This window comes from Rhinoraja longicauda, chromosome 17 (genome assembly GCF_053455715.1).
Source record: "Rhinoraja longicauda isolate Sanriku21f chromosome 17, sRhiLon1.1, whole genome shotgun sequence".
NCBI lineage: Eukaryota > Metazoa > Chordata > Chondrichthyes > Rajiformes > Arhynchobatidae > Rhinoraja > Rhinoraja longicauda.
In genome coordinates, this window is record NC_135969.1 from 33,357,948 (window position 1) to 33,379,468 (window position 21,521).

The 21,521-nt window shown below is 42.1% G+C and overlaps 1 protein-coding gene across 6 annotated transcripts in view; it reads left to right on the top strand.

The window, feature by feature from the left end:
* LOC144601918 (contactin-4-like) overlaps positions 1 to 21,521 on the top strand; it is a 1,542,817-nt gene that overhangs the window by 1,170,814 nt on the left and 350,482 nt on the right. For all 6 annotated transcript variants that reach the window (XM_078414484.1, XM_078414490.1, XM_078414489.1 and 3 more), the window contains 3 exons: positions 10,496 to 10,699; positions 14,565 to 14,667; positions 17,994 to 18,175. In XM_078414484.1, coding sequence (XP_078270610.1) covers positions 10,496 to 10,699; positions 14,565 to 14,667; positions 17,994 to 18,175 — 489 coding nt within the window. The remainder of the gene's footprint in view (positions 1 to 10,495; positions 10,700 to 14,564; positions 14,668 to 17,993; positions 18,176 to 21,521) is intronic.

A 21,521-nucleotide genomic window follows, 5' to 3' on the forward strand; every position in this document is an offset into this window, starting at 1 on the left:
CTGACTATGTGATAATCCGGATTCAACCTCTGGCTATGTGATAATCAACGGTACATTATTCTGACGAGAATAAAAGCTTACATTGTCAATTCTATGCAGTACAGAGAAAGTGCTACCTATCTGATGGGTTGTTAAAACTGAAGCCCTTATTATCTATTGTTGAGATTATTCCTTCCTTAATGAATTAAAAATTGACGATACAGTCATTATTACACAGCTATTTCAGGAAGCTTATTGGGCACAAATCAATTGTGACATTTGCTACATCGTAATGTTGATTTGATCTCAAATGAAAATGTGTAAAGGTCATGAAATGCAGTGTATGATTGCAAATCTTTGTTTTTTAACATGATTACATTAATCATCATGCTGTCACATTTGACATGTTATCTCATATCATACCTCCTGCAACCATATGCTCAATGATTCATGATGTGTTGCACTTTATCTTTCTCTGAGTTGGTGCTTGCAGTCGTCAGTTCAAAATTGCATCTTCAAGGAAGCTGGAGTCCATTCCTGGAAGTAGCAAAGAGACAAGCACAATTGCAGATTTGAAATGGAAAAGCAGGATAATGCTTAGGCTTTCATGTAAATAGAGGCAAGAAAGAATAGACTGCTGCCTAAAAGTAGCTGTAACATGTCATGCAGAACATGAAAGATGAGAAAGAAAAAACAATTTGGGGGCAGCGCAGTGGTGCAGCAGTAGAGATGCTGCCTCACAGCGCCAGGTTCAATCCTGACTACAGCGGCTGTCTGTACGGAGTTTGTACGTGCCCCTGTGACCGCATGGGTTTTCTCCGGGTGCTCCGGTTTCCTCCCACACTCCAAAGACGTACAAGTTTGTAGGTTAACAGACTTGATAAAACTGTAAATTTTCTCTAGATTGTAGTATATGGGGTAATCGCTGATCAATCGTGCTGAAGGGCCTGTTTCCACGCTGTATCCCTAAAGTCTAAAATGTTTCCTCTGTCCACCTTTAAGAGAAAGCTGATTCTTTTTTCTGTTAATAATGAAGGTTATACTTGTCAGCATCCCTGTTAAGAGCTTGTGAAAAGATGGGAAATTCCGACATCTACACCAGTGCAGTTAGTCATTGAAATGCTAAAGTTGGCTTTGGTGATATTCTGCACCTCCACAAAATAAACTATTGCAGGTGATGCCAATGCAACCAATGGAAAACCATTCACTAACTCCAACAGCTTATTTTCAGTGTAAAATCTATTAAAAGTACTATACTGTTAGAATGGCATGTCACTGAGTTTTTAATCAATTCTGAACAACTTCTCTGGTCCTGAAAAATATGGAGGTGTATAAAATCATGAGAGGAATAGATCAGGTAGATTCACAGTCCCTTGCCCAGACTAGAGGAATCGAGGTCCAGAGGACATAAGTTTAAGGCGAAGGGGAAAAGATTTAATGGGAATTTGAGGGGTAACTTTTTCACACAAGTCAAGTCAAGTCAAGTTTATTTGTCACATACACATACAAGATGTGCAGTGAAATGAAAGGTCACCCACAGTCCAGCAATAGAGCAATAAAAATAAACAATTTTACACACAATCACAACCAACACAAAACAAAAAGAAACATCCGTCACAGTGAGTCTCCTCCAGTCACCTCCTCAGGTGGCAGTTGAGGCAGGGTCTACCCCAACCTTTAAAAAACAGTTAGACAGGTACATGCATAGGATAGGTTTGGAGGAATATGGGCCAAATGCAGGCAGGTGGGACTAGGGTGTTGGCCAGTGTGGGCAAGTTGGCCCTAAGGGCCTGTTTCCACGCTGTATTACTCTATGACTCTAAATCGCTTCAGAAGAATAATATCAAAATCTCACTAATACTAAAAAAAAAACTACTTGGTGAAAAGCATTTTTATGCACTAATTTTAATTCATTTAATTAAAATGTGTAAATAGTCATAATTTATCATATATTATATTTCCTGATTTGTTGTCAGAATTCTTCATTATGTCCATCAGCTTAGCCAGTTGGATGCCATCATTGTTGACATCTAGGGAGCTACATGTCCCCCAGTGAAGGCAGCAGTCTATATGTCACATTGGAAAAGGGGAAACAGAATTAGGCCATTCAGCCCATCAAGTCTACTCTGCCATTATCATATCATCATATATATACAGCCGGAAACAGGCCTTTTCGGCCCTCCAAGTCCACCATTCATTGTCTTTCCCTCTCAACCCCATTCTCCTGCCTTCTCCCCACAACCCCTGATGCCCTTACTAATCAAGAATCTGTCGATCTTTGGGTTATAAATACCCATTGGCTTGGTCTCCACAGCGGTCTGATGCACAGTAACAGTATTATTAAGAAGAAAGTAATTGAAATCTTAAGTTACATTCTATGCACTTCATCAGAAAGAAGACACTATGATGTGTCAGTTTGGCAATTAATACACCTAAAATGTTTACCCTGTGAGCTAATGAAATATTAAGGTCTTTTGGAATTTGTTGAAAGGAAAATAAATTGTTTTTAGTACAACAAAATGACGTTATCTCAGGTTATGATCCAACCGAATTTCCATTCCCTATTTATCTTAGTGCATTATTAAAGTTGTATCTCTCAACCTTGCATCTTCTAGCATGTTAAATGATACAATTGTGTCAATGGAGGTTTTTTATTCTGTCCATGTATTGCTGAATTCAACAAGCTTTGGTTCACCTGTGATAAGTGATCACCCCATGATCTATGGAGTGGTTCACAGAGGTAACTTCCCTCCTTAAGCATTTTTCATTGGTGTTGAATTGTTTCCAGTTACTTCATATTTTTATAAATATTATCCACAAAGTAATTGTTAAAAAACTATAAAAAGAGAACTCGTTCTGTCATTTATGTGTTTTCTTCTGCAGACTAGAAATTGCAAACTGGCCATTACATAGACAAGTGGCTGTCTACAGTGCAGCTATTAACAATCCTAACAAATACCTCTATATCTTAGTAAGCAGATTAACAAAACTGGTACCTGTTTTTAGGCAGGTTTGATACAAAACATGAGTTGCCCCAACACTCTTCTAGCTTTCTTAACCCTAGCCCGACAATCAGTCTGAAAAAGGGTTCTGCCCCGAAACACCACCTACCCACGTTCTCTAGGGATGCTGACTGACCAGCTGAATTAGTCCAGCATTTTGGGTCTTTGCTTGATACAAAACAATTCCTGGCCCTAAATTACATTCACAAAAAGCACATGGAACTTTTGAAGTTGTATGTTTCCAACAATCAGGAATATTGCACTTTTTATTCTGTTAATGATCAGATTTGTTCTTTGGTAACGTTTAGCGGAGTGGTCTTTGATCCATTCACTCACAGTCACAGAAACATAAGGAAATAGAAGCAGTAGTCCCCTGAAGCCTGTCCCGCCATTAAATGTGATCTCAGCTGATCTTGTGACACAAGGAACTGCAGATTCTGGTTTTAAATAGTGCTGGAGTAACTCAGTGGGTCAAGCAGCATCTCAGGAGGGGATGTTTTGGGTTTGGACCCATCTTCAGACTCAGGCTGGTCTTAAGTCTCCTTCTGTGCCGTTCCTCACAGCACTTAGTTTTTCAATTATTCAAATATTTATCTTTCTTCACCTTAAAAATGTTCTACTGATCTAGCTTCCAGTGCCCTCTGGGACAGAGCGTTCTGGCATTCAATACCCTTGTAAGGGGTTTCTGCGCCGAGCTTTCGCCCGACCTAAGGTCCCCGTGCCTTGCTCTGATCCCTTGACCAGGCCGCGCACACTGGTTCCCCGTGAGTGGTTCGACCCACTCACCCCTTACGGTTCTAGACACTGGACTTAGATGCAGGAGCGTTGATAGTGCAGAAAAAAACTCAACCAGACCAGATTTGAAGACCAGGGTTTAAATGGAAAAGGCTTTTATTGAGCGCTTGGGACTATTGTCCATGAATACTTATACAGTTCTATAAGACATATCTATAAGACACATACCGAATTACATGAATACTTTTGACTATGAATCATAAAACGCACAGTTCTACAAGACATATACATGAATACCTTTTACTCTGAATTCTAAAACGCACAGTTCTACAAGACATATACACGACTGTAAGATGGGGAACGTACGACATATCGCAAAATTGACCAACACATATTCCTTTACACACCCACGTTTATTCAAACCACCCTCCCCTCTACACTAAACTATGTCCAGGATATGCAGGATCGGGGTACATGCTCACCATGGGGCTATTACTGGGGTTACTGGCTGTTCGTGCTGCTTCTCCGCTGCTTTCCGTGAGGGTCGTGCTTGTCCCCTGAGTTTCTTCCTTCCGTTTCTTGCGTTCCTTGCAGGTTTTCTTGCAGTATTTCTTCTCGAGTTGCGTGCCGGTTCCTCTCTCTTGCACTTCGCTTCTTCTTGCCTGTCTTTTCTTCCTCTTGCATCCGTTTGACTTGAGTTTAAAACCCAAAAGTCGTGGCCAGTTATACTATTCTGACCCGTCCTATCTCCCGCCAGATCTTGGGATCTCTTTGTTTAAAATATATGTATTGAGTTTTCTCTCTGATCTGCGCTTATGTCCGGGGGTACCGGGGATGGCCAGACGGTGTTAATTGGTATTTCGTTGCGAGGTGATGGGTTTAACTGGTTTCCCATCACCTACCAGGTAGTTTTCTATGGGCTATTGTGCCCCCTTAACGAGATTAACTGTGTAGGTCGGCTTGGGGCATTGTGAGTATGCTGATGTCAGCGCCCCAGTGTCTGGACTTCGACCTGGTTTCACAGGTTTCTGCATGGCCAATACCCATCCATTGTTCTGGCCGTGGCTTTGCAGAAACCTAGAGACTGGGCTGTAAGGTTTTTGCTTTTGTGGCTGGTCACGAGGTCCTGCGGCCATCTTAGGACCCACGGATTGTGACATCCCTTGGTAAACTGACCGCAGCCTTTCTCCGCTATCAGCCCCAGTCTCCCGTTTAAAATGTCCAAACTGCAGCTCTTTGGTTTGGTGTTGCTTTCAGAATGAGGGAAAACTTCTCAAATCTTACACCCTCTGTGTGAAGAAATTTCTACTCACACCAGTTGTAAATGACTGGTCCCTTATCGTGCAATAATGTCTCCTTGTTTGTGACTTCTCCACAAGTAAAAATGGCCAACATCCACTTTGTCAGATACCTTTGCATCTTGCATGTATGAATAAAGTCACTCCTCATTATTTTAAACTCCAAGGAATTGCATTCCTTGAGAGGACTACTCTCTCAGGAGTTAGCCAGGTGTCAGAGGTTATGGGAAGAAGGCAGGAGAATGGGCTTAGGAGGGAGTCATGATTGAATGGTGGAGTAGACTTGATGGGCCGATTGGCCTAATTCTACTCCTATCACTTATGACCTGGTTAATCTCCTTTGGACTATTTGCATTGTTACTAAATCCTCTTGTAGAAAGGAGACCAAATCTGTGCTCAGTGTTTCAGGAAAGGCCTTACCAACATCCTGTACAAGCCGAACAGCTTATTTTTAAACTGCAACACCTTTGAAATAAAGGCCATGATGCTGTTTGCCTTCTTCACTACTTATTAGAATCTATTTGCCAGGCTTTCACCCTCTCACTCATTGTATCCTGTTGCAGAACCTCAATGCTCTCATCATAACACAGTTGCAGAACAGTAGCATAGCTGGTGGAGCTGCTGATTCACAGCACCAGAGACGCAGGTTCAATCCTAACCTCGGGTGCTATCTGTGTGGAGTTTGCAGGTTCGCGCTGTGACCATGTGAGTTTCCTCCAGGCGCTTCGGTTTTCTCCCTCATCCAAATGACATGCGGTTTGTCGGCGAACTGGCCTTTGTAAATTGCCTCTGGTGTGGTGGGAATGGCTGAGAAAGTAGGATAACAGAACCACTGTGAACGGGTGATAGATGGTCGGCGTGGATTCGATGAGCTAAAGAGACTGTTTCCATGCTATATCTCTAAACTAAATGAAGTGCCTTTTTACATATTTGTGTTTCATCATTACACTTGGAAACCTACCATTTTGTTTCCTCCTCCTGATCAATAATGTAAATCACAAACAATTGAAGGCCACTTCACTGCTTATTTTCTTAAGTGCAATTCACGATAGTTTGAATTGCATAAGTCGTAGACTTTCATCATAGTCAAAAGGTTCAGTCTCTGTATTCTGGGCTCACAAACTCCATTATTTGCAATATGTCCTTTGCCCGGGTCACTTTCTTTTCCTATGGATATTGCAGCACTGTTGACAATACATAAAGCTAAAAGTACGTCATTGTAACTTAGCTACATTGACCACTTAAAAATTAATGCATTGGTTGAAAAGTTCAAGGATTTTCTCGGTGCTATCCATTTTTTTAATTTACAAAGATGGGAAGAAAAAGGCAAATCTTGAGTGTATCTCTCTTGTGTAGAGTTTAGCTGAAACCTCAACGGTATTTCTCTTGCAAACAGTATCACTGATACTCCAATTAACCTGACAAGTGTAAAGTAGCCTGCTAAATGTTGTTCTCTGCTGTAGTCCACAAACTTTCCATGTACTTCAACACATGCAACTTCCATGTTAGTAAGTCTAAGATTTTTACATTTCTCGACATACTTTCTTCAGTTTCAAAGGCTCAACAGCTTTGTTTCTAGTGGGGACCATTGGTGGAAGTCAATATGATCCAAATTGGTTGACCTTCCTGATGATATTCTTTGTTCCTTTTTCATCATGTTCCATTGCTACTGACATTCCGCACTTCAAGCGAGTTGATGTCCTCCAGCTACTCTTATAACTATCTTTATGTACAACTCTGACAAGCTTCCAACTAGTTGGTATTCTGGTGAAATTATGAGTGTAATTTTGTTGAAATATATATTCTTACAGAAACATATAAATCTTAAAGAAACATATAAAATTCTTCATTGGACAGGCACGATGCAGGAAAAATGTTCCCGATGATGGGGGAGTCCAGAACCAGGGTCACAGATTAAGAATAAGGGGTAGGCCATTTTGGACTGAAATGAGGAAAAACTATCAGAGTCGTGAATCTGTGGAATTCTCTGCCACAGATGGCAGTGGAGGCCAATTCACTGGATGTTTTCAAGAGAGAGTTATATATAGCTCTTAGCGCTAACGGAATCAAGGGATATGGGGAGAAAGTAGGAGCAGGGTACTGATTTTGGATGATCAGCCATGATCATGTTGAATGGTGGTTCTTGCTCGAAGTACCTAATGGCCTACTCCTACACCTATTTTCAGCCTCCAGGTATTTACTTCCAAACGCAAACAAAGAAAACATTTGCACATATCTTTCCATCTCTTACACAGTCTCACAGAATTCCTTACTGTCTTTCTTGTTTATCTCGTTCTTACAACCAGACCATCCAACATGCCAAACACAGCATGGGCATCTCAGCTTCATGCAACATGGGGTCGTGCTGTTGAGAACTATAGCCCTGATACCCACCAGTATTTTTTCTCTCGGGAAGAATTCTGAGTGATAAATTAGAGAGATATCCAATTTGGGAGGGTTTGAATTATTAATGTGCTGTGCTTTAGAGGGATGAATTCTTTATTTGTCTGCCAACCTTTCCGCTTGTGGAAAGGGAATGCAATAAAATACATGGACTTTGCTGGAACTGTAATGTACTTGTAAATTTATTTAGTGTTCCTGAGGTCGTAGGGAGCATTCTGTATCTTTAAAGTGGGCAAATTAAGTATGTTTCAGGACTGTCTTGTGTTATTCTCTGAGGTGCTGGTCATTGCTATAGAGCCTGAACATCTTTCATTCATGAATGTGCAGATTTTGCCCAGTTTGAAGCAAAACATTGGCCATGTTGCTTAAAGATTTACCAGAATTTTATCGGGTCTGGAGGGATCTTGAGCTGGATCTTTTATCCCTGCAGCCTTCGAGGCTGAGGGGTAGCTTTATGGAGGTTTATGGAATGGGCAGCTGAGGTGAATGGTCACACTGTTTATCCCAGTGTCGGGGAGCCTAAAGGTTGAGGGCATTGGTTTATGGTGAGAGGGGAAATGTTTAAAAGGGACCTGAGGGGTAATTCCACATAGAGGGTGGTGCATACATGGAACAAGCTGACAAAGGAAGTGATAGAAGCAAATACAATTCTGAGATACAATCAAGGCACTTGAACAGGTGCATGGATAGGTGCGTGCCAGGTGGGGGACAATTGTGACTAGCTCAATAGTTGGCTTGGTCGGCCTGGCTGAGATGGGCCTCAAGTCTTATTTCTGCGCTGTACAATTGTACGACTCTAGTTAAACTGGGTTACATTTGTAACCTAGGTTTCCCAGTAAAAATATATCAATTTGTCTGCAATTATTCTTGCCACACACGGGTGAGAGAATCAAGAACAGAAAAACGCAACCTCCAACTTTCATTATCCAATCATCTCAGCCATTCCAGGTGCTGGGGCCTGGAAGAAAGTTGATGTGATACTGTGGTTTCAAAAAAGTTGAAAGGATAACCTGAATAACTACAGACCTGCAAGATTAACACGATACAGAAATATGATTTAAAGATATTTAAAAAGAATGGCATTAATCAGCATTTTGAAAAGAATGGCCGGCAGAGATTTGTGAAGCAAAGATTGTCTGACTAATTTGATATTTTTTGAGGTGGTAACAATAAACAATAGACAATAGACAATAGGTGCAGGAGTAGGCCATTCAGCCCTTCGAGCCAGCACCGCCATTCAATGTGATCATGGCTGATCACACTCAATCAGTACCCCGTTCCTGCCTTCTCCCCATACCCCCTCACTCCGCTATCCTTAAGAGCTCTATCCAGCTCTCTCTTGAAAGCAACCAACGAACTGGCCTCCACTGCCTTCTGAGGCAGAGAATTCCACACCTTCACCACTCTCTGACTGAAAAAGTTCTTCCTCATCTCCGTTCTAAATGGCCTACCCCTTATTCTTAAACTGTGGCCCCTTGTTCTGGACTCCCCCAACATTGGGAACATGTTTCCTGCCTCTAATGTGTCCAATCCCCTAATTATCTTATATGTTTCAATAAGATCCCCCCTCATCCTTCTAAATTCCAGTGTATACAAGCCTAATTGCTCCAACCTTTCAACATACGACAGTCCCGCCATTCCGGGAATTAACCTAGTGAACCTACGCTGCACGCCCTCAATAGCAAGAATATCCTTCCTCAAATTTGGAGACCAAAACTGCACACAGTACTCCAGGTGCGGTCTCAACTGTAGAAGGACCTCTTTGCTCCTATACTCAACTCCTCTTGTTACGAAAGAAGTTGATGAAGATAGCACATTTATCAATGGTTCTTAACTCCTGGCCATCTTCTGCCAGAACCTTAACATCAAACCTTTTCAGCCCCTTACATTTAAAAAAAAAATTCAGCTTGATTACAAATGCTTTGTTTGATCCAGCTTCTCATTCTCGACTCTGCCATGTTTATGTGCTTTGTCCTGAACCTATGACTCATGAATGCCTCAAATGTTTTGTTTTCCTGTGTGCTAATAGCAAACCCCCACTGGCTGTCTTCTGTGGATACATTTATTCTGCCCTTCATGATCGCTTTTTTCAAGTGCCTTCTTCAAATTTTGACTCAAACATTTTGTTTCCTTATTTGAGGCAAGGTGTTATTAGAGATGCAAATGTGTTTATTATACCAGTGGTGTGCATAAATCTTTCAAATTGGGATGAAAGAAATTGTGGCCCATTATCTGAAACAGATTCTTGCGGCTTCGTTTGGGACAGACCAATTGGCTTGTTGAGAGAGATGCTTTATAATGATTTGGTTTGAAGGCCCCATTGACCATTTTGTGGAACATCTTAGTTGAGATACACTGTTCCATGCCAAACTGATCTGTTCCACAAAGGTGACAAGAGCCCCTGAGTCTTTTTTGAACATGAGTGAGGGGGGATCTTATAGAAGCTTACAAAATTCTTAAGGGGTTGGACAGGCTAGATGCAGGAAGATTATTCCCATTGTTGGGGAAGTCCAGAACAAGGGGTCACAGTTTAAGGATAAGGATAAGCCTTTTAGGACCGAGATGAGAACGTTTTTTTTCCACACAGAGAGTGGTGAATCTGTGGAATTCTCTGCCACAGAAGGTAGTTGAGGCCAGTTCATTGGCTATATTTAAGAGGGAGTTAGATGTGGCCCTTGTGGCTAAAGGGATCAGGGGGTATGGAGAGATGGCAGGTACGGGATACTGAGTTGGATGATCAGCCATGATCATATTGAATGGCGGTGCAGGCTCGAAGGGACGAATGGCCTACTCCTGCACCTATTTTCTATGTTTCTATGAGTGGCAAGATTTGTTGCTCATAAAGATTTTGATCGTTCTTGTGATAATGTGTGTTCGCCAGCCTCAAAGAACAGGATGAGGAAAAATGCCGAGGAGACCATCAGCGAAATAAGTTTTCAGAAGGTTGTTCTACATTAACTTGTTCCGAGTGTGTTTTTTTAGACTTAACGACAACACCTCACTTTATTTCTTGAATGCTTGAATCTGACAGATAAAGCAAATGCACTGATATTGGCAATATGTACTTTGTTTTTACAGAACTGAAGTATGCTTGGATATTTAATCAATTTCCAACTTTTGTGGAGCAAGACAATCATCGCTTCGTGTCTCAAATAACTGGTAACTTATACATATCAAAAGTGGAGGTTTCAGACGTGGGTGCTTACATCTGCGAGATAGAGAACACAGTAACTAATAAAAGAGTTCTGAGCCCACCCACTCCCTTGGTACTGCGGACTGATGGTAAGTTTCATTTCAAGTCATAAATATGGTGTAGAATCTGACTGGTGGCCCAATGTAAGATGTTAGTGTTTGTTCACAAGATGCTGGAGTAACTCAGCAGGTCAGGCAGCATCTCAGGAGAGAAGGAATGGGTGACGTTTCGGGTAACCCACCACCCCCTCACCATACATTCCCTCCACCTCCGCCTACCCCCCCTGCCTTCATCCGACCCCAACCCCCACAATTGCCGGGTGTTCACCATCCCCCCTGACCTCCCCCTTTCAGACACCGAACAGTCTGTCCTCAGCAGAGGCCTCACCTTTGTTCCCCTCCACCCCCACATCAATGAGTTCCGGGACCGCCATGACATGGAGCTCCTCTTCCATCCCCTCTGCCTCGGAGCCTTTTTCCATGGGAAGGATTCCTCACCCCCCAGTGATGTACCCTTCTCCCATCTCCAGCGGACCCCCTCCTCTTGGACCCCCCCGGTTGGCCAACTACCCTCACTAGAACTTTTACTCCCCCTCTGTGATGTTAGTGTTTGTCATGATAGTTCCATTTTGTTTACAGAATGGACAAAAGCATGATTTATGCACAATTTATGATGAAGAGGCCTAAAAATGTTATCGGGTCATACAGTTATGCCTGGGTATATAGCCTGAGATATATGCAACTGACACTGTATTCTTCTGTTGGGAAGTTGAGGTGGAAGGGGGGGGGGGGGGGGTGGTGGCGGGAGTAGTGTTGGAAACTGTGATGCTTTGCTCCCCTTTAGGATGGGGCAATGGCCCATTACTTGACAAGAATTGCTGACCTTGACACCAATAAAATTAACTGACAAGTAGGAAAGAGGACATGGACCTTTCAAAGTGGGGGGATAAAAAGATGAGTCTGGCATTTGCTTTGGGGTTAAGAAGGCCGATGGAGAGATGTGAAAACATAGAAACATAGAAAATAGGTGCAGGAGGAGCCATTGGCAGCAGCATGAGGAATGTGAGAATCTGGGAGGCGGGCACAAGTCTCAGAAGTTGGATTGAGGAGTTGGCATTAGGGTTGGTTGGGGAGATGCCAGGGATGAGCAGCAGCATGTGTGTAGGGACAGTGATTTTCAGGGGTGGAACACGTCAGAGTTGCTCTCCCCCGAGGCAATATAGTCCAACTTCTCCTCCACCATCCAAAAAGCAGCATTAGATCGAAAATGGCGACATCTTGTGGTCAACAGAAACTTAATAATTGGTGTGATTTGACCTCAAAGTAGTACATTTATTTCATCTTCATAATGCTGTAAAAAACTATTGATCCAAATTTTTGGCACCCAATTAATTTTCCCCTTCTAAAAGTTTACATGCATTATAGTTATTTTACAATAGTTATTTCTTACGTTTGTGGGAAGCATGGAAGAACGTAATTTATTTAGTATCATGCATTTAAAATAATCAAAGACAAAGTTCAAATGGAGTTTTTCATTAATTTTATTGATGTTAGTGCCAAGGTCAGCATTTATTGCCTGTCCCTAAATGTAACCTTCAGAAGGCAATGGCGCACTTTCTTCCTGAACTTCTGCTGTCCAAAATTCAGCAACAAAACGCTCTGAAATGCAATGCCACATTGAAGGTATACTCCCACTAATGGCTTAATTCAAATGAAAATATTGTAATAATCCCTTGACTATGGCATTAGATAAATAATTTGCTGGTGAATCTCTTTATTTGAAAATACTTTTTGTTTGCTTCTTTGCCTGCAAGTTCTTTACAAATGCAAGACGTAATGGTCTATTTGTTAGGTTGCATATGTAAGCCATTTACTGGTTGTCTAAATTATTGATATATGTGGATATTGCTGATTATCTGTGACCACATATTGTTGATAAGAAGTTGGAACAGCACACGACTCTCATGTCCAATAGGATAACTATATATCGACAAAAAATATAAAGGTAACAGCACATGATGTTATCCAGGCCTGCAGCTTTACCTATTTTGGCTGTGCAAAAACAGCAGCGAGTTCTTTCATTGTGAAAGGTTGACACAGTTGTGGGTTATCAGAGTTACCTTCACAGCACCGCTGGGGTTTCTGCTTTGTCACTGGTGAGTCAGTTTTGCCATTGAGTAGGAGTTGTTGTGGTACTTGATTAGCAGTAGGCTGGTCAGTATGGAGTGACTTGGTCTTCTTTGGGACCTTGTTAATCCGATTGAGAGTGGCCCGAGCCTTCTTGCTATTGTGTGTCATATCCATGGATTCCATCAGATCCTGCCACGACTTTCGCTGATCAGATGCAATATGCTTTTCTGCTGATACCGAATCCACACTGACCGTCGTTCATCTGTTCACACTAGTTCCATGTTCTCACACTTTCTCATGTGGGAATAAACCAGAGCACCCGGAGTAAATCCACGCAGGCACAGGGAGAACGTGCAAACACCACACAGACAGCACCAGGGGTCAGATTCGAACCCGGGTCTCTGATGTTGTGAAATAGCAGCTCTACCCACTGTGCCATCCATGCAGGACCTAGGAATTAATCCAGGAATGATAAAAGGTTGAGACGCTGTCTGGTTAGAGGGGAATATAAGCAGAGCTTGGAACGAGATCAAACTTTTCATGATGGCATGTTTTTACTCAGTATGCCAATGCTTGCTCGATGTTTAATTGCCAAGTATTGGAGCATAAGTTGTGCAAAATGCTCTCATGCCTTTGCTCGAGCAAATATTGCATTCCTTACTCTGGCAGATTCATGGCCTAAGGCTTTTAAATGTTCTCTTTTTGTTTAACATGCTTCCAATTCATTTATCTCTCTGATTAACTGAGACATTGAATGTAATCTGCTTTTTTCTAAGCAGACAACTTCACATTTGGGAGTTGGATGTCAATGAACCTGTTACCAGCTCCAATATCCCAGTGAGAGATCAGTTCCCCATGTAAGACGCAGAGCAGCCAATTCCCCATGTGCTGCTTGGACTTTACATCCCAGTGGTGGAACATAGATCCATATTTTCATGAGTTTCATGGAAATGGGGAGATGACCTTGTTTCCTCTGAGACAACAGCTTTTCGGATCATGAAGGATTATCGCATCAAAACCCGCTAAGCTTTTTCCAAACCAACAGGCTTCAGTAGTGAGTGAAATTGTTGCTTTAAAACGTAGTAAAATGAATAATATTCACAGCAGTCAGTGCGTCGGAAACCAAGGAATGAAAGATGAAATACAAAAATTATAACTAAATCATTCATATATAGAAATAAAATGTTGCAGTTAGCACAGCAAATATAACTTGAGGGCAATTTTCAGGGAGATATTGTAAGGAATCCTGCAGTTTCAATAATTAAATTTGTCCTGATTTTCAGCATCTTTTAAGAACCTTTACATGTGATTGAACACTTCATTCTCTCAAACCCATTTTCTGTTATTGCCATTGAAGAAAGTAATTGGAGCCTGAAGTACATTTTTCATGATAGCACTAATATTCTGAAAATGGAAGGTGAAACTGTTAACACAATTTGTCATTTTAAATGTCCTACACTCTTATGTGAATTTGTGACATGGAAATTGTGATACAATTGGAGGGAATTAACCAGAAAGTCTAACAATAAAATTATAGAACGAGTGAAGCACTCGATAAATTGACTATGGTTAAAAATGGGCTGCAATTATGTGCTTACATTGATATTTAATTGAATGATTCGATCTGCTTCACATTTCATTCTGAGACTATTTTTTATAATTATTAGTCTGCTGCAAATTGAAGAGGCATCATTAAGCAACACTGGTATTTCTGCTCATAATTAATTATGCATAAAAATTGCTAGCAAGGACAAAACTAACATTGAATGTGTGTTCAGGAATCGGAAAGGAATGATCATGCCTTGCTTATATTATATCTTCGCAGGGGTAATGGGTGAATATGAACCTAAGATTGAAGTGCGTTTTCCAGAAATAGTTTTTGCAGCAAAAGGATCCACTGTGAAATTGGAATGTTTTGCTCTGGGAAAGTAAGTTTTTGGAACCTAACATGGTAAAATGTGCATTTGTTTAATGTTGCCAATTATCATCAATGATCAGCTCAAATGGAAAGTGTATCTTTGATATAAAAAAAAACCTTATTTATCAGCTTTAATGGCCCATGTAACACTTGCAGAGGAATCACGGTTTTTGGAGAATCAGGAGAGTGCAGATGTTGGAATTTTCATCAAAATGCAAAATGCTGGAGGAACTCAACGGGGCAGGGCAGCATTTGAGGAGGGAATGTGCAGGCAACGATTTGGGTCGAGACCCTTCTTCAGACTTGTTTTTAGACAAATGTCTTGAATATTTTACTTGGTGCCAAGTAGGGCATGGAAGTGTTGCTCAAATAGAAGAGAACTGAATAGTTTCCCAACTCAGCAGTCTTTCTAATTTAAGGCTGCAACAGGGAGAGATGGTGAAATCCATTGGGATACTAATTCCTCTCAAAAATCCACGTTTTTGTCCAGGTTATATTGCCTTTAATTGCAATTGTGTAGCAAAATGTCATTCCACTCTTGATTGGTTTCAAGCTTTAAAGGGGGAGCCAGGAGGGGAGTGAAAATGACAAAAGGCGTGCAGTCATATTTCACAAGAGCCATTTTTTCAGTGGATCTTTGGTAGGGGAATTAGGTGGGCATGAGGCACATCGTACCATATTGCGATATAATTATAAATCAAATTTGAAAAGTGATTTGGTTGAATACAAAAGTGGAACTTAAATCTAAACAAAGAGAGCAATGGAGAAGATATGAGGAAAGTTGGCTGTGGTTGATCAGAGGAATGTATTGAAATATGTGATGGATAAATGATTACTATCTAAAGAAATGAAGTACAACTTCTGAATAAAAGGTTTCTTGTTAGGCACAATAAAATGATTTAGCCATGACTGATGAGAGAATTTAAAGACCGTATTTCATCAAAGTAAGAAGATTATAAAGGTGCAAGAAATAGTAATTGGTCTGAGAATTAGAGCATTTTGAAACTCAAGTCAAGTTGAGTTTATTATCATCTGGACAACTACAGTGAGGTACAGATACAGAGAACATTTTGCTTGGAGCAGCATCACAGGCACATTCAATCAGGCAAAAGCACAAAATCAAATTATGCATAACTTCTACATACATTTCACATAACTTTTCAAAAAGATTAAAAAATAAAAAGATTGCAAAACACAAGACAAAAAAAAGGAAATCAGCAAAGGAGGAAAAGAAATTGATGAAGAAAAGCAAAATAGAATATAAAAGTAGTCTGGCAAGAAACATAGAAAGACTGATAGTTGTGTGAGGTATGTTTAAAATGGAAGAATGGAGTGAATAACATAACATAACATAACATAACATAACATAACATAACATAACAACACTTTATTGTCACTCGGCTTTTTACACCGAACGAAATTTCAGCAGTCACACAAAACACAGCAAAAAAGAAAAAAAACACAGGACACCCGACCCCAACACAAACATCCATCACAGTGACTCCAAACACCCCCTCACTGTGATGGAGGCAACAAAACTTCCCCTCTCTTCCCCCCTCATCCACGGACAGGCAGCTCGACCCCTACCGAGGCAAACGACACGCACAGCCCCCGCAAGGGGATGGAAGGCCCCGCGGCCGAGCCGCCCTGGGCACCGAAACGTCCCGCGGCCGCACCGGGCGATGTTAAGTCCAGCGGCCGAGCCGCACCGGGCACCGAAACGTCCCGCGGCCGAGCCGCACCGGGCACCGAAACGTCCCGCGGCCGAGCCGCACCGGGCACTGAAACGTCCCGCGGCCGAGCCTCTTAAAACAGAAATAGGAAACATTTTAAGACATATAATGTTGGAGTATCTCAATGGGTCAGGCAGCATCTCTGGAGAACGTGGATAGGTGACGTGTTGGGTCGGAACTGAAGGAGGGTCCCAACCCGAAATGTCACCTATCCATGTTCTCCAAAGATTTTGCCTGAGCTGTTGAGGTACTCCACCACTTTACCTTTTTTGTAAACCAGCATCTGCAGATCCTTGTTTCTGCAGTAAACATTTTAATCGAGAGTAAAAATTCAACTGAGACATTAAAAATTACTTGGTATTTGTCTTCATGAAAGAAGACACATAATACCTATCAGGATTATTGGAGAATCAGGGGTTTAGAGAGGATAAGGAGCAAAATTCTGTACATTCGGGAATTGTTTCTTTACAAGAAGCAAATATGATCCCTCCTATTTAATAAAGAAGGGAGAGAGAAAGCAGAGAACTATTGACCTATTAACCAAATGTAAGCGGTATGAAAAATGTTGGAATTACAAAGGAATATTAAATTATAGAGCATCTTCAAAGATAGAGCAGTATCCACATATTCATGAAAAAGCTTTCTTTCCATTGCTCCACACGTTTCCCCCTTTTCTATTCCATCCATCCACCCACCCAATAATACCTTCCTTTGGCTTCGCATTTTGTACCTCTCTTATTCTTTTCTCCTTATCTCATATTTGTTGTATTTTCATTTTTGGCCTTTGTCCAACCATCTGCCAATCAACCCCCCCCCCCCCTCCCCCCCCCCCATTCACCTGTATCCGCCTATCCCTTGCCAGGCTTTCTCCTGGCCCCACCTTCCTTCCAGCTTTCTACCCTCCTACCCCTCTCCCACCCCACCCACCACAATCAGTCTGAAGAAGAGTCCCGTTCTGAAATGTCATCTATCCATGTTTTTCCATAGATGCTGCCTCACCGACTGAGTTACTCCAACACTTTGTGGCTTTTTAGAAAATAAACCAGCATCTGCAGTTCCTTGTGTCTATACCCTAAATGTACTGTTGCTCAGTGAATTATGTCATCCCGTCACCCCTATCATAGATTCTATGTCAGGGGAACAAGTGTGAATTGTACCCAACCACATTTCCATATTGTGATAAAATAGCCAGTTGGTTACAGTGGCCTTTAGAGGCCCATGGATATACATGGAAAGGCAGGGAATGGAGAGATATGGATCACCTGCAGGCAGAGGAGATTAGTCCAACCTGACTTCACATTCTTCATGAACATTGTAGGCTGAAGGGCCTGTTTCTGTGCTGTACTGTTCAACTTTTTATGTAGCATGATTGTTTTTGCACTTCGGTGCAGAATTTTTTTTGATTTTAAATCACATTACACTGAAAACCATTTATTGAGCCAACAATCACAAAATTATTTCCACCACTGGGCAACCTTGTATAAGAAGATATTTACTTCAGCCTGATAACAGTGAAGAGTTTGGAAGAATTGTATTTTCCTTATTCTTAAAGTCATTACGGTTGATAACCTGCTATTGATTATTTGCACCTTTCCCATTTCAGTCCAGTTCCTGCAATCAGCTGGAGAAAAATTGGTGGTTCATTTTCTGACAAGGTCAAAGCAAACAAAACATACGGTGTGCTTGAAATCCCAAACGTCCAGCAGAAGGACTCGGGCACATATGTATGCACTGCTGAAAATTCAAGAGGAAAGAACACAGCAAGAGGACAGCTGGTTTTTTACGGTACGTTTCTTATCTCATTTTCTTGTGGAGTATTGAGATATTTTCTAAAGAGACCCATGCCCCAGGCAGTATTACTGAAAAACCATCTTGATTAAATCTTGCTTTTACTTTTAAAAAAATGTGTATCAAGTAGCTTGAGACTGAAAGTTACATCTTAGAGAAGACACTTAAACTGAAATCATTAGCCCGTACTACAGTCGCGAATGGTTTGTGGTTGTATTGGATGCATGCAGACCTCGTCACTTCTCAATGGCCAATTTAATGTGATGAGTGGAATTTGCATATAATTCCAATTTAGTGCATGGCTGGCACGTAAAATGGAACCATTTATACTGAAGATGTTTATTAAAGCTATTAAATTGGGAACATAGTTCAAAACACCTTATTATGCCACTTATAACTGACGTAACCCCTGTAACAGTTTCTCCACTTCCACTGTGGCTTTCCTACATGCATAGAAAATGAAGAGGAACTATGTCTTTGCCGATACAACATTGATGTTGTGTCAGGTTTCTTCAACTATTTTTTTCTGCAGTGTCTAAGTTGGGTAAAGAGATGTGCTAGAGTTCAGAGATACTAGGAGAGCAATGTTGAGCTATATAGTAATTCACAGGTGAATTACTATATAGTGGTATTAATTTATGTGGTGATCAAGATTTTCAATTGATCCAACTTTCAAGAAATAAGTTTAGAATTGAAACAATACAGTTAGTACATTTAAAATGTAGTTGATTCAGCATAGTCATGCAAAGAATTTAAGTTTAGTGTACTGAATAAATTTTCCCTTGGCAGTTTGGCTGAGCATTTCCTGTGACAGGGATTGGGATCAAGTGTCAAAATCAATAGAATTCATCTTGTTTGTGTAGGGAGGAACTGCAGATGTTGGTTTAAACCGAACATAGACACAAAAAGCTGGAGGAACAGTGGGTCAGGTAACATCTCTGGAGAAAAGGAATAGGTGACATTTCGGGTCTGAAGAAGGGTCTCGACCCAAAACGTCACCTATTCCTTTTCTCCAGACATCCTGTATGACCCGCTGAGTTTCTCCAGACTTTTGTGTCTATCTTTAATTCATCTTGTTTATAGAAATCAACTAGACCAAGAGGACCCGTTGGGCCCAAACCTCTCCTGCATTGGTGCAGCACCCTCTCCTCCCTCCCTCCTTCCCCTCCCCCCCTCCTTCCCCTCCCCTCCCCCCTCCCCTCCCCCTCCCCTCCCCCCTCCCCTCCCCCCCTCCCCCCTCCCCCCTCCTCTCCCCTCCCCTCCCCTCCCCTCCCCTCCCCTCCCCTCCCCTCCCCTCCCCTCCCCTCCCCTCCCCTCCCCTCCCCTCCCCTCCCCTCCCCTCCCCTCCCCTCCCCCCCTCCCCTTCCCTCCCCTCCCCTCCCCTCCCCTCCCCTCCTCCCCTCCCCTCCTCCCCTCCCCTCCTCCCCTCCTCCCCTCCCCTCCCCCTTCCCCCTCCCCTCCCCTCCCCCTTCCCCCTCCCCTCCCCCCCTTCCCCCTCCCCTCCCCCCCCCTTCCCCCTCCCCTCCCCCTTCCCCCTCCCCCTCCCCCTTCCCCCTCCCTTCCCCCTCCCATTCCCCCTCGCAGAGGAAGAGGACAGGCAGAGGAAAAAGTAAATTTGCCAGACAGGTTGTTTCAATGAATCAAACATATTGCTCATTCAAGAATTCATTGAGAGCTAATGAAGAGATCCTTCAATTTTCTAATTAATGTAAGGGTTACTAGCATGCAAGTACCTCAAGTTTACACTTTTTAAATTCTCCTCACTTTTATTGCCATGCCTCCAAAAAAACCAGGACAACTTAGACATCAACTTTCTGATGTTTGTGCTAAACCGCCCATGCGAAATCATGGGAAGGTGCTGGCTGATTTATTTTTGCAATAATGGAGAGCACTGATATCTTCAGGTTTATGTTGAACTGCAAAATCTAGGCTATGAACTAAAATTAATAACTCGTGAAGCTTTCCATTGAACTTAATGGAGATTGTGAAATGGCCACATTCGTGACATTATTGAGACTGATTCCTGGCTGCCGCAATTTCCAGAAAGTAATTAAATATTGTTAATTACCAGATATATGGTTCTCTCTTGACATTCAACCTTCTTGGACAATAAAGAGAAGGTGTGAAGCTGCAGAATCTCACTCCAGCTGGAAAAGAGTATATATCCTTTTTTATATCCTTTATTCATCTTTTTTTGGCGGTCGTCTTGTGCAGGTGTTGCGCTCATATTCTTTTTATTGGCAGCATATAGTCATGGAGTCTTACTGTGTGGAAACAGTTCCTTCGGCCCAACTTCCCCACACCGGCCAACATGTCCCATCTACCTGCGTGTGCCTTGGCCCATATCCATAAAGCTGTCTCGTCCATGTACCTGTTCATATTCATCGGCAAATCATAGCATGGAAATAGGCCTATCGCCTAACTTGTCCATGCCAACAAAGACGCCTACAACGATATTCGCATTTGCCCACATTTGAACTATATCAATCTCGTTTTTCCTATCCGTGTAATACCCAAACGTTCCTTAAATGTTGTCATTGTACCTAGCTCAACCACTTCCTCCCGTAGCCCTTTCCATATGTACCACTGTGTGAAAAAGTGCCCTTCAGGTTCCTGTTAAATCTTTCCATCCTCATCTTAAACCTATGGAATATTGCTCTTGAAACCGCAAGCCTGGGTAAAAGAGTGTGCATTCACCCTGTCAATGCCCCTCGTGATTTTCTGCACTCTTTCCAGCTTAATGGCATCTTTCCTATCGCAGGATGAGCAAAACTGAAAGCAATATTCCAAGTGCAGCTTCACCACTGTCTTGTCCAACTGCAACATAATGTCCCAACCGCCCAACTTACGAAGGCCAGCATGCCAGAATCCATCATCACCATCCTGTCCACCCATGAGGTGACTTTCAGGGAACCTTGTACTTTTACTCTTTGACCCCTTTGTTCTTTAATACTCGCCTGGGCTCTATCATTCTCTGAAAAATTCCTACCGTCCTATCTGGTTTTACTTCCCAAAATGAAACGCTTTGCAGTTAGCTGAATTGAATTCAATTTGTCATTCCTTGGCCCATTTACCCAGCCGATCAAGATCCCACTGCAATTTTAGTTTAGTTTCGAGATTTAGCTTGAAAATAGGCTCTTCGGCCCACCCGGTCCGCACGGACCACTGATCACCTGTTCACACTAGTTCATCCACTCGATACACACTCGGAGCAATTTACAAAGGCCAATTAACCTACAAACCCACATGTCTTTGGGACGTAAGAGAAAACCGCAACACCTGGAGGAAATCCATGTGGTCTCAGGGAGAACACGCAAACTCCACACAGACCAAACATTGGTGT